At 37.6% G+C, this 14,016-nt stretch overlaps 1 protein-coding gene across 1 annotated transcript; it reads left to right on the forward strand.

Moving 5' to 3' along the window:
- Nucleotides 1-8,216: 8,216 nt before the first annotated feature.
- Nucleotides 8,217-8,807, forward strand: LOC149212650 (uncharacterized). Its single transcript, XM_089388771.1, has one exon. The coding sequence runs from the start codon at nt 8,217-8,219 to the stop codon at nt 8,805-8,807; it is 591 nt and encodes a 196-aa protein (XP_089244897.1).
- Nucleotides 8,808-14,016: the final 5,209 nt, after the last annotated feature.

Raw genomic sequence — 14,016 nt, forward strand, 5'->3', positions numbered from 1 at the left:
GGAGATGATGATAGGGGAATTTTTGGAGATGGATACGAGTGGTAGAAAACTTAAGAAGCTTAAATGGAGTGAAATGAGGGAAATAAAAGATTAGGAGAAATTGAAAAATAGAGCTGCTAGGAAATCTACTCAAAATGCTAGGTATGAGCTAGGGTTTAGGTAAGGGTGAGGAAATATGATGATTGATAAGTTATTTAGTGAATCAAAATGCATTTGAAACATGTACAGAGGTTTGAGGTGGAATATTTACATGTTTCCAATATCAACACTAACCAAACTATCAGTTACACTAGTGCTTATAGCATGAGAATTTCATCTAAACCCTAGATCAAGAGAACTTGCATTTGCATTCATCTGGCCAAAGGAAAAAGGTGGGAAAAAGACTTATAATTACTTGTGTGCAAGCTTAGAATAGCAATAAATAGGTTTTCAAGATTCAAAATCAAAACTTGGGTGAGTTTAGATGAGTTTTGAGCTGCTCTGGCACAAGCGTAGTGTAGTTCACAGAAGCACAATGCAGTTCACAGAAGCATAACGCAGTTCACAAAAGAACAGTGCCATCCTCCAAACCACTTTTGGGGGCCTTAAAATACTCCAAATTGAGAGCTTGATAACTCATTGGAAATAGGTTGAAGTCTACTATAAGATGGACACCTCAAGAATGTAATTTGGACACTCCATGAGTGATAAAAATTGAGTTTCCCAAGGTCACTCCAAAAACTTAGGCTTTCTCTGACAAGAGCACAATGCCAAATTGCAAAGCACTTTTATGTGCCTTCCACTAATCCAAATAACAAGCTGAAGGTACCACTGGAAATCTTAGGATGTCTGCTACATAATAGAGTCCTTAAGAACTACTACCACCTATTCCAAACCCTTGAAACATTGTCTTGAAGTCAAGTTGTCCAGAACTATAGCAACTCTCCCCTAGCAAGTGTATTTTGGGAATTTATTTCAAATCATAACACATGTGCATAAAATGAAGGAGTTTTTTGTTCCTTGGACTAAAATGGACACAAACCTCTTTCACTTCTATAAAATGCTTCTCCATTCGGTTGGAAACATATTTTGAAGAAAACATGTCCCTATGAGAAATGATGAGGCAAGGTAGTGTACTACAACATTGTCTTATTTGAAATAAAACATTACCTATAACTTTATTTTTCCTTCCCTAAGCTGTTAACTCTATTTACCCACTTAATCACATGATGGACATATTTTTGGCAACATATGGTATCGTGATGACACATGGAGTGAAAACCTAGACCATGACCTAAAATGAGGAATTTAACCATTTCATGACCCAAGACACTTAAATGAAGATATGATACCTCGAATAATTCAATGAACATGATGAGTGATGAATACCATGAGTAAGTGAAGGGAGCAGCAGTGACCTAGACACAACAACCAATGATCAAATTTTTATTTGAAGATTCACTGAAATGAAAAAAATTTGACTTGACACCCTAATAACACCTTGTAAGATCATATTTGATCTAGGTGACATGCTAACAAGACTGACACTAACAGCTCCAATAAGTACCCCAAGCCCCGAGGAACTCCCAGAGATTAATGACTAACTCAAGCAATACTCTCATGGGAGGGTCTTTCCATTACTCAAAGTCTCTCTCAAAATGCTAAGAATTTAACCTTCCCTAAGTGATTCATGAGGATATTTGTGACCTCCTCATCATTCATGATGTGTTGGAGCCTTATTTCTCCTTATTGTACCATATCCTGTATAAAGTGGTACATGATATCAATGTGCTTGGAGCAATGTGGAACACGAGATTCTATGAAAGGTGAATCCCACTCTAGTTGTCACAGAATATCACAGTGGTATCTAACACGTGCTCAAATAGCTCACAAAATATTTTCCACAACAAAACATTTTTACAATAGGCCATACTAGCTGTAACGTATTAGGCCTTATCAATGCTCAGAGCAATCGATTTTTGCTTCTTTCTCATCTAAGAAATTGAAGCAGACCCTAATAAGAAGCAACATCTAATTGTGATTCTACAATCCACCACACAAGCAACCCTGTCAACATTTGTATATGCATGTAGCCTCAAATTCCTGGCAATGTATCTCAATCCATAGTTGATTGTGCCATGGAGATATCTCAAGAGATTCTTAGCAGTAATCTAGTGTATGTCATTACGGTCAAGCATAAATTGACTCAATGTATTTATAGAAAACCATATGTCCATACGAGAGTTTACCAAGGACATCAAGGCCCCCACAAGTTATATATTTTCAAAAGAGTTTGCTAATTCGGGCCTAGCAACGCTTCCACATAGCTTCTTAAAATTGAGTTCCATCATAGTATACACAAACATGCAATCTACCATCCCACATCTCTTGAGTAGCTTCATAATGTATTTTCCTTGAGAAAGGAAAATATCACTTGGATTTTGCCAAACCTCTACGCCTAGGAAGTAGTGCATTAGACCTAGGTCCTTTATCTCGAACTCAGAAGACAAATCCATCTTGCATTGATAAATCAGAGGTTTTTCACCTATCAGAAAGAGATCATCTACATAAAGGAACAAAATGAGAGGCATGTCCTTTTAGACCTTGAAGTATAGGTTATAATCAAAATCACTCCTCATAAATCCTAGCTTCCTAATATAGTTATCAATCCTCTCATACTAAGCACTACCAGTTTGCTTCAACCCATATAGTGCTTTCTCCAACCTAGATATGTGTGTCCTTCGATCTTGTACTTCAAACCCCTGAGGTTGTTCCAAGCAGACTGCCTCCTTAAGTGAGCCATGGAAGAAAGCAACCTTAATGTCTCTTTGATGTAGGTTCCATCCTTGAGAGGCAACAAGTGAAATAATAGATTGGATAGGGTATATCGAGAAACTGGGGTAAATATCTCATCATAGTCCACTTTTTCCTTTTGGGAGAAGGCTTGAGTAACGAGTATAGCCTTATATTTTTCAAAACTACCATCAGCTCGATGTTTGATTTTGTGGAGCCATTTTTATGTGATGAAAAACTTGTCCTTGGGTTTAAGAACCATGTCCTAGACACAATTCGTCAATGTGTACTCATTCATCACATCCTTCCATACTTGGTGTTTTACGACTTCTTCAACCGTGCATGGTTCATCTTCAACAATAGTACTCATAGCAGCCAAATATCATTGGTACCTTTTCAGCTTCTTACTTTCACAAAATGCCCCCCTTGGAGAAATATGTCTTTCATCATCTTCGAGAGTATATTTAAGCCACAAACGTATTTTCTTGAGGTAAAGGGATCACCAGGAGGTGGATCAATGGGATCCATCGGTCCTTCAACATTGGGCATAGGCTCATGTGCTAGAGGTTCATCTTGCTTTTCTGCAGCATCATCATTATCCTTCCTTGGAATGGGGAGATTTATGGCTTTCCCAAGAGAAGTCTCTTCATCAAAGGTAACATCATGGCTTACTTCCTCATTTATTTAACCAGGTAGAGAAATTCGGTATGCCTTTGGATTTTCACTGTAGCCCACAAGTATACCTTTATTCCCAAATTCTTCTAAATTGTTTCTCTTCTCTTTAGGCACATGCAAATACATGCACAACCAAATATTCTAAAATGAGAAACATCAGGTTTATTACATGTGAAAAATTCTTCGGGTGTCTTGAAATCCATTGCTTGATGGAGACTCCTATTTTGAACATACAGGACAGTGTTGGAAGCTTATCTCCATAAGAACTTCGATAGGCCTTGATCATGGAGCATGGCATGGTTGTATTCCATGATTGTTCGATTCTTCCTTTCAACAACTCCATTTTTCTCAAGAGTGTATGGAATGATTTTCTCCCTCTTAATTCTAGCCTCTCTGCAAAATTAATGGAATTCATTTGGTTCATATTCGATTTTTTTGTCAGTCCTCAATATTTTGATCATCTTCCCTGTTTGATTTTCCACCAAGGATTTGAAAGAATGTAACCATTTGAAGAGTTCATCCTTCTTTTTCAAGAAATAGATTCATGTTTTGTTGGTGAATTCAACCACAAAAATTTCATAGTATAAGTATCCTCCAAATGATGTTATGGGAAACATAGCAGATAGGTAAGAATGGACCAATTGAAGAATATTAGTAGTTTGGTGTTCACTTTAAGGGAATGGTCCCCTTGTAAGTTTCTCTATTATACAACCCTGGAAAACTCCTTCATGATTCATGTTAAACTCAGGCATACATGTGGCCATCTTCCTTACCCTAGGTAAGACTTTGTAATGAAGCTGGGAAAATCGTTGATGCCATAATTTAGATTGAAGAGAAATATCACAAGTCAAGGCTCCAAAAGGACTTGCTCCAACTTGATAGATAAATTCAACCCTAAATCCAATTTTAAATGCATATTTAGGGTTTCTTTTCAAAATACATACCTTTCCATCAAGGAATGCTACCTTGAAGCCTTTATCTTCCATTGCAGAAATAGACACCAAGTTCTTCTTCAAATCAGGTACATACAATACTTCTTGTAGATGAATGGTTTGAGCTTGATTTAAGTAAAGAGTGATACTACCTATCCCTTTCACGGGATAGGTGGAATTATCTCCAAGTTTGATCCTCAAATTAGTCTTCTTTTCAACCAAATTTTAGAGGGTCTCCTTGTACCCACTGAAGTACCTTGAGGCTCCACTACCAATCAAGCAATGATCCAACATATCCAAACGAGAGGTAGTATATAGAGAAAATATAATATAAAATTCATTTTGTTTCTCTAAAACATTACTTTCCTCATACCTGGGATTTCTAGTCCTTTTGGGAGGTTGACCATTTCCATATCGAGCAGCTCGATCATTCCTATTTCCTTTATTTTTGAACCTATTGTTTCTTTGATTTCCATTACATTTGTAATTGTTTTTATTGTTTTCGCCATCCCTTGTAGTATCCTTCTTGCAAGGACACTCTATAGCATAGTGGCCAAACCCGCTACAATTGTAGCACCTTCCTTTCCTTCCTTCTTTGAATGCCTTCTTGAACTCTTGACCCTGTCTCCTTGGACCAACATTATTTCTGTTCTTTGCATGAGCAGAGAAAGTAGTAGGTTCATTTCTATTAGAGGGATTATCTCTCTCCATCATCCTAGTCTCTTCTTGAGTGCTTCTAGCCAATAACTCATTGGAACCACATATCCTATCATTGTTGGGAATGGTGGTGAAAAATACATCTCATGGTCTTGGAAGGCATCCAAGAGCAATAAGAGTGAGCTCTCTGTCAGAAATAACTTCTCCAATAGATATCAAGTCATTCTTGATTTGAGTTATTCTCATGAAATAGGATTGGATGGACTCCCCTTTATTCATTTCAATATCCTTCAAACTGTTTTTATGAAAGAGGATTTTATTTTCATTGTTTACTTTGAACATCCCAACCAACTTATCGTACATTTCCTTAGATGTTCCCAAATCATAAATATAGGTAACCAAATGCTTTTGAATGGAGTCTATGATAATTTTCTTAGCTTTAACCTCTCCTTTCTTATACTTTATATTCACAACAACAAGTGCATTTGAAGGAGGCTCCACCACTTTTCCCTTCACATAGTCGATTTCATCATGATCTTCCAAAGTCAAGTCCAAAGTCATCTTGCGTGCATGATAGTTAGATTTTTCATTGAGCTTATCCTGAGTCTTGAAGTGAGATGTAGAAGCCATTTAGGCTTGACCTTGTCCAACATATCTCTCTTTTCTATTTCTTTTCGTTCTCTTGTTTGGGCTTTGTCTTCAGTTGGGATTTGATACCATGTTAATTTTAGTTAACAATGGTATGTTCTATGCTTAGCACACTTACTTCAATTTCCTTTAGCATCCTAATGACAATTTCCAAATTAGTTTTCCAATAGAAATCACATTAACCATTAATCACATTGATAGTAAAAGTAGACAGAACATGAAACAAAATGCAGAAGACAAGTCAAGATAAGAGGACAACATATTTCGCCATTGTGAGAGAAAAGCCCCAATGTGGGGAAAACCCATTGATCAATTCTTATTATTATATCAAATGTTCAATAGAGAGAGAATAAAAAAACTAAGTTGACTTGCCAAATCACAGTCAAAACAACCCTATCCAATCTGCAGCCAACTGGAGTAAAATTTAGCCCTAACCAAAAAGTCAAAGATGGTCAACCCGTCAGCAAATCTTCCTCTTTGGAGCTTAGTCATACCCAATCAAACTCAGTATGATAACGTGGTCAAAATCAACCAAAAATAGTCCTGAAAATTATAAACAAGCTTCGTCAACTTTGCGGTCAAGTCTGTGGTCAACCCTGTAGTCAGCCCTGCGGTCATAGTGCTCACAAATTCTTAGTTCCTGTGCCAAAGAGTATGGCCTGCCAAAAACGAAATTTTCGCACAAAAATCACATTCAAAGTATGAGTCAAAGTGTCCAATCAATGTTGGTCAAACCCTGCAACAGTTCTGAAATTTTGACCCTGTAATGTGTTTGAAATTCGTTCTCCTTTGCCACACGTGTGAGAGAAAGAGAATACCCAATAGTTGTACGAACCAATGAGAGAAGGAGAGAGAAAAATGTGTGAGTGATGATGATGCCAAATGAGGTGAGAGGTCACCTGTATTTATGCAAGTCATCAAGGGTGAAATGACATGTCCACTAGGCTTCATGAGCCTACATGATGATGTGGTCAACCTGAACAATTTACATATGTGTGGGCATAAAGTCAAAAACACACTTCTTCTTGTCCAAATTAGATGATCTTCATATCAATTTTGGTCCTATAGGAATTTAATGCAACCATCATCTCCATCAAATAAGCTATCTAAAGTGGAATTTTGCCGAGTTGCCAATATATATATATATATATATATATAGATAGATATATATATAATCATATTCAATATAATTTATATTTTTAAATAAAAAGAAAAGAAAATTATGATGCTTTTTTGTTTTTTGAGTATTAGATATGAAGTATATTTTATAATTTTTATGAAATTTCTTTTTTAGTGAACTTTATTTTTATATATTTTATTTATTTTTCATAAAATTAATAATTTAAATTATTTTAAAATTTTCTAAAAACCCTAAAGATAACTGAATGAACAAACATCCCCTTACCCTCACCCTCACCCTCACCCTCACCCTCACCCTCACCCTCACCCTCCTCCCCGACACTCATATAAGTAAAATTTTCAATATAATTCCAACTAAATTTCAAAAATAAAAAAACAAACATACAATTTCCAAAACAATATAATTCCAACTAAATTAAAAAATAAATAGAATATTACACCATTTCAATACCAAATATTTATTAAATATCCGATGCTCATTTATTGTGTATTTTAAAATCATAACATTAGGAACATTTCTAGATCATAGATTGGCTCATTCTACAATCACAACATTATATGTATTCCAGAATCATAACATTATTGGTTCATTCTAGAATCATAACATTATGAACGTTTCTAGGTCATAGATTTCCCAAGATATTTACCTAAATTTTCTTGTGAACCTAACCTATTTATGGTCCATGTTCGATTATCACCATATGCTAGTATTCGATATCTTCCATAAGTTCGCATGTCATCGAAACTACGTAAGCCCCATGTTTCGTCATTCACGATATACAAGCCTAGTTGTAACCATCCGCGGGTCATCTATAAAGCCATATCGGATGCAAAGCTCCCACGTATAAAGAGAACACATAAAGGAGAATTGCACATGGTGTCTCGTGGCTTCTCTCCGTAACTTCCACCCTCACTAATACACTAATAAAATAGAATACGCCCACAGAATACGGGCGTCCCAGCAGCTTTTCCCGTGACTCCTCCCTACTTTTACTTCGTTACTTATACCCTTCCCTTTACAGCACAACAGAACGGATTTAGACTCTAAAATTGTTCACGTGTGAGCCATGGTCCCTATCGAACAAACCCCACTGTAAAAGTCAAAACCATTTGCGTTTGCATTACCATTCAACTCCCTTTACATGAATTTCACATGCGAAGAGATTTACATGAGTTTTACATGAATGTAATGCGCGAAGAGATTTTAGGGAAAGTCGGTAAGTAATGAGAGTTGATCATTATCCAGTCTCCGGCCTTCTCTCCATTATAAATAGCCCTCACTACAAGTTCCTTTTCGACAACATAGCCCGCGTTGAGGAGAATCCGAAAGTAAACAGGAGATATTGATTCAGTTTTCGTGAGTTCGATTTTGTTTCATAATAGGTTTTCGCCATGAGCGTGCAAAGCAAATGCATCGATATCCGCCATGTTTTGGCACTGAAGCATTTCGCGAGAAGATGGAAGAAGCTGGCCAGCGTCCGCAAGGCGGTTCAGGCTCTGGGCAGGAAGCTGCTTTTCTGGCGGTCGTGCCGGATTACTTTTGTGTCCAGTAACACACAGGTCGCTGTCGTCGGGTTGAACGAGTCGAGCAACGGGCATCGTCGGTCGTTGTCGGCCATCCCGCCAGACGTGCCGTTGGGACACCTGGCGGTGTACGTTGGACAGCATTGTAATATGCGATTTGTAATCCCGGTGGCCTACTTGAACCATCCGGTATTTAGGGCACTGCTAAAGCAGGCCGAGGAGGAATTCGGCTACGCAGACCGCGGCGGACTTGCGATTCCCTGCGACGAGTTCCTGTTCGAGCACATTCTACGACTCTTCAGCGGAAAAGGCCTCGCCGCCGTGAGCCATCTCGACTTGGAGGCGGTTAAGAGCAATTTCTGTAACGAATGGAACTGCTCGTCTGAGGTGAATGGAATATCGTTCGGCAATGAATCGAGACGTCTTCTTCCTCCTTTCGCACAGAAATCCATTGTCTAATACAGCTCCCGGGTGTAGAACATTGAGAGCTCGGCAATGGACACTGTTGAGCCATAAGTAGTTGATTCTTATATCGCTGCTGATATATGTATTCTCCTGTATAAGGAATTATATGGAGGAGGAAGGACGGCCAATCAGCTGGAAAACCCTGTTGTTGTTGCAGGCGCTGCAATGATAGCTTGCAGAAAACTTCAGCAAAGGCACCCCGGGTGTTCAGTTGTTTGGCTATAACTAATTCATTTTCTACAGCTCCTGATATATGCATTCTACTCTATAGATAATTTATATGCCGAATAAAAGGGCACACAGCTGGAAAAACCTTCACTTGTTGCAGACCCTCCAATGATACCTTACAGGAACTTTGAGCAAAGACATGCCGGGGTTTCAGCTGTTCGTCTACAAAACGCTGTAGCGGTTCTTCGACTACTGCAAACACAGACTGTACCAAATCTCAGCAGATACAAAGCTAGCACGAGTTTGCGTGTCTACCCGCCAGATTAGTTTGCGGGTAACGAATACTCTTCAATCCAGTAATATTAGCTTCTGCAAACCTGGAAAACCCTTTGAAGACTTCGGCTAGCATCTTGAGTTGTGGATTTTGGAAGAAAATCGAATATCTAAACGATAACGTGTTTTCTAAAGCTTTTTCAAACAGATCTCAGTATAAATATACTATATTTTTGTATTTTCCTTGTGATTGCGTGGTGAGAAATGGTAACAGTACCATTTCATCTAAGTACCCAACTTCTCAATGAGCGTATGGTTTTACATTTTTACTGTTTGCTGTATTCATTTTCTTTTTACGTGAAATGAGGAAACATTAGCTATGTTAGCCAGTACCTTTATCCATTAAGCCATTGCAAGCTTGTGTTCTGTTTTTCGAAGCATCCCTTTTAATTAAAATGCAATGAGAAGCCAGTGTCAAGAATGCTTTACCACTTTCGAAGTATCCTTCGTCAAAATTATGATTATTAATTAATATTAAGAGATACTTACAAATTAATTTATTATTCTCTTATTCTCTTAGGTAAGTATTAACATGGTCAAAATATAGTTTATCATATTCATTTATACGTAATCTGGGTAAGTATTAATATGGTCAACTTAATAAATATAATTTATTATATTCATTTATAGTTAAAAGTTCACAGGGATAGTCAATAATGTTCATCTATAGGAAATCAGCCGTGATTATAGATCACTATTTACAAAAGCTGATATTGAAATGTGAAAAATAATTATCGGTGTCATAATGTATCAAATAAAAGTCAATGTTACAATTTGATGAACAAAAATCAATAGGAAATTGTGAAACAAAAAATGATTTCAAAAAATGATTCCAAAAAATGATTTCATATGTAATAAGGAAATTTTTTTATGGTTATGTGATAAACAAAAAAAGATGTGATAAGAAAAGTTAACAAACAAATATGAAACCATGTTTAAACATGGTTGACTAAGGTTGATTATAGTTAGCCATAGTCATCCACGTCAATCTTATTCAACCAATCAAATATGGGAAATCACAATAAACTATCATCAACCTTAGTTGACCATGAATAAGCATGGTCATCTATTATCAGCCATAGTCATCATGTACTCAACCATGGTCAATATTTTCAACCTCAATCAAGCTTGAGCAAGCATGGTCATCTTCGATCAACCATAGTCACCATATTCATCATTTATTAAGCTTGGATAATGTCATCGACCATAGTCAGCTATGGTTACCATGTTTTACTATGATTTCTTATGCTTAGTCAATTATCTAGCTTGTAGATAACTTTGGTTAGCATCATCAACCATAGTTGACCATAGTGAACTTTAGTTTTTCATAGTCATACATGATGAGTTAGAGTCAAAGATGGTAAAAATTGACCATGGTCATCGTTGATAAACCATAGTCAACACTAGAAAGCCATGGTCAATCCATTCTCAACATGGCAAACCATGATCAACCATGACTAGAATTGTCAAGCATGCTTAACCAAGGTTTTCATGGTTGAACATGGGCAACCATAGTTATCTATTGCCAACAAGGACAACCATAAGCTATTATAGAAAAATATTTTTAACCATTGTGAAATTGGTCAAAGAATGTTCATTTCGTAGTCAACATAGGCAACCATAGTCAATCACAAAATGTTATAATTGTTGACATCTAATCTGAAACGGATGAGGTGAAGCTGGACAGTCATCTAGAAGATGAACTGATCTGTTATTGTGTATATATAAATAATAGTTGTCTAATGAGAAAGATCATCAGTTGTTTTCTTGCGCTCAGTAATTTCTGTGTTAACCTGGCCTGACATGGTATCAGAGCACAGGTCCCAGAAATAACTCCTGCCTCTGCCAGGTTTCTGCTGCCTCATGAAACCTCTGTCCTAAGAGACTGCGCATCCGTTTCTCTGCGCATCTGTGCCACTATCTTCTGCATATGCTCTCTGCTCTCTATCCGTTTTCTCTGCGCATCTGACAAACCTGCTCTCTGGAAGGGCGAAGAAGCGCCGACAACTGAGGGCTTTGTTGTCCTCTCCGCCTCCACCTCCAAACGGCAGCACATTACATGGGTTTACGTTAATCTGCACAGAGCTGCAAGAGAGATGCCGTCTCGAGTTCAGCACGTTCCAAGCGAAGAACCGGAAATCTAAAAACGAACTCCACTCCACCATTGTCCTCTCTGAGCAATGACAACATTCGTATCTATCAAAAATTCTTGCAATTAAAGGTAAGCTCTGGCCTTTTATGTCAAATCGTTTTGCAAAGTCCAGTTCTTTGAATGCGAAGTGGATTTAAGGCTGAATTCGAAGTGAGTTGTTCTTGAATACCGATACTGAGAGCGTGCAACCGCCGATACCCATAAGAGGTCGACCCATCGAGCTCCTCGGCGAACTGTTGATGCAAAAGGAAGCTGGCCCTTGCAAGAGAGGAGACCGGGCCGCCGTGGTTATGGGTGACAATCTCCATTCATCGACTTTCCTTCCGCACTTTGAGCGCCTCTGCAGACACGCGCATTAAGACACTCTGTCGCACCAGAAAACATGGTTTTGATAGATATTTTGATTGTTATCTATTTGCATCTTCGAGGAGGTTAAATTTATAACTGTGCATTATTTAAATAACAGCGTCGTTCCCATTGTTTCTACCTTGAGCTGTCTGGCATGAGAAACTGTTTTGCTTGTATCAATTACATTTTACAGAATCGACTCTTAACTTACCTATTGTTGCGTGAAGGCAACCTTCTCTAGGAGTTAGAGAACCTGTGAATTAATATTATTTGTATCCCATCGGTGTCTGAAACGACGTGTTCCGTATGATGCACGTTATCGTTATACAGAATCGACTCATTACTTTCCTTGTTCACTGGTGCGAAAATCACAATCTTTGTCTGTTTATTCGTGCACGGTATTTGGAGTATGGTAATTGCTGGTATATGTGTGAGAATGCCCAAGCAGTTCTAATTATTCTTGGAAATAGACAGTCTGCAAAATTTAGTATTAATAATAAGGGCAGGGCAGGTTATTCTGATGTATTCTAAATTCGGAGAAGAACATTGATGCGTATGGTAGCAAAACCGTGTTTAGTAGTTTAAATTGTATTGAGCAGCTTATATACATCATTCAAGGCGTTTATATAAGCAGTTTTCAAAAGCATTCAAAGTCATATCAGTCAGAGCATTTTATAGCATTTGTGGAGGGATTTGTAGAAATTTTTTTTTTTTTTTTTTCAGCAGAGATATTTTGTTACAGTATGCATTCAAGAGAAAGAAGAAGATATTTCAGAGGCAGGGGGGGCAGACACCCTCAAGAAGAAAAGGCAGACTTACATTGCATTCGCTGCAAACAAAAAGGATCTCATGATGCTTCTACATGCAAGCTACCATGGGAAAAGATTGAGCAGAGAAGAAATCAGCAGAAAGGTAAAACTGATGACTCAGACAAAGGTAAAGCACCTGAATCCGCTCACTATATTGAGGCACAATGTAACATTGGAGTAAATGAAGATCTGTTTAATGCTTCACTTACTTCTTTGAAAAATGACTGGTTGCTTGATTCAGGAGCAACCTGTCATATGACTCATAGGAAAGATTTTTTTGAAGATTTCACTGATAATGTTGATGGAGCAGTATACTTTGCAGATCAGTCAAAAATCAAGCCATCAGGGCTTGGCACAGTCAGGCTTAAACTGCCTGGTCTTCCAAACTTTCTTCTGGATCATGTTCTATATCTCCCACAGCTCAAGAGAAGCTTGCTGTCCCTGGTCCACATCCGCCAGCAAGGTCACTCCATTCATATGTTTGATGGAAAGCTTGAGGTAAGAAAGGCATCTGACCATTCACTTGTCATGAGGGGTATAGAAGAAGAAAGACTTCTTAAACTGCAAGGAACCTCTGCTCATGCACAACATTTTTCATATATTTCTCATCATGATGAAGGTACACTTCCATCAAGTTTATTATGGCATGCTAGATTTGGACATTTAAACTATGATAGTCTCCGCTTGTTGAAGAAAAATGGTGTTGCTGGTTTGCCTACAATTCCTAGAAAACATAAACAATGTGATGCTTGCATTCTAGGAAAGCATAGCAAACAGTCTTTTCATGATTCACATTCAAGAGCACATAGGAAGCTTGAACTTATTCATTCAGATTTATGTGGTCCAATGCTTGTTCCTTCTGCAAATGGAAATAAGTATATCATGACATTTATTGATGATTACACCAGAATGTGTTGGGTTTATTAATTGAAGAACAAATCTGATGCTTTTCAAACATTCAAGAATTTTCATAAGTGGATTGAAAATGATGCACAATCTCATATTGGATCTATTCGCACTGATAATGGAAAAGAATATACATCAAATGAATTTGAACACTATCTTCGCCAACATGGGATTAAACATCAAACAACTGTGCCTTATAATCCTCAACAGAATGGTGTAGCTGAAAGAATGAACAGAACAATTTTGAATATGGTACGATCCATGCTTTTCTTCAAAAATGTAAAGACAATGTTTTGGGCTGATGTTGTTCTATGTGCTGCATATATAAAGAATAGATGTCCATCTAGTGCTATAAGAAACAAGACTCCTTATGAATTGTGGTATGGACATGTTCCTTCGGTAAAACGTCTCAGGATTTTTGGTTCCACCTGTTATGCTTTAATACCAAAGGTACATAGAAACAAACTTGGTGCTAGAAGTCGTAAGT

Source organism: Pinus tabuliformis, chromosome 1_1 (genome assembly GCF_031772625.1).
Source record: "Pinus tabuliformis cultivar Carrire ecotype Pingquan chromosome 1_1, CPIR1, whole genome shotgun sequence".
Lineage (NCBI taxonomy): Eukaryota > Viridiplantae > Streptophyta > Pinopsida > Pinales > Pinaceae > Pinus > Pinus tabuliformis.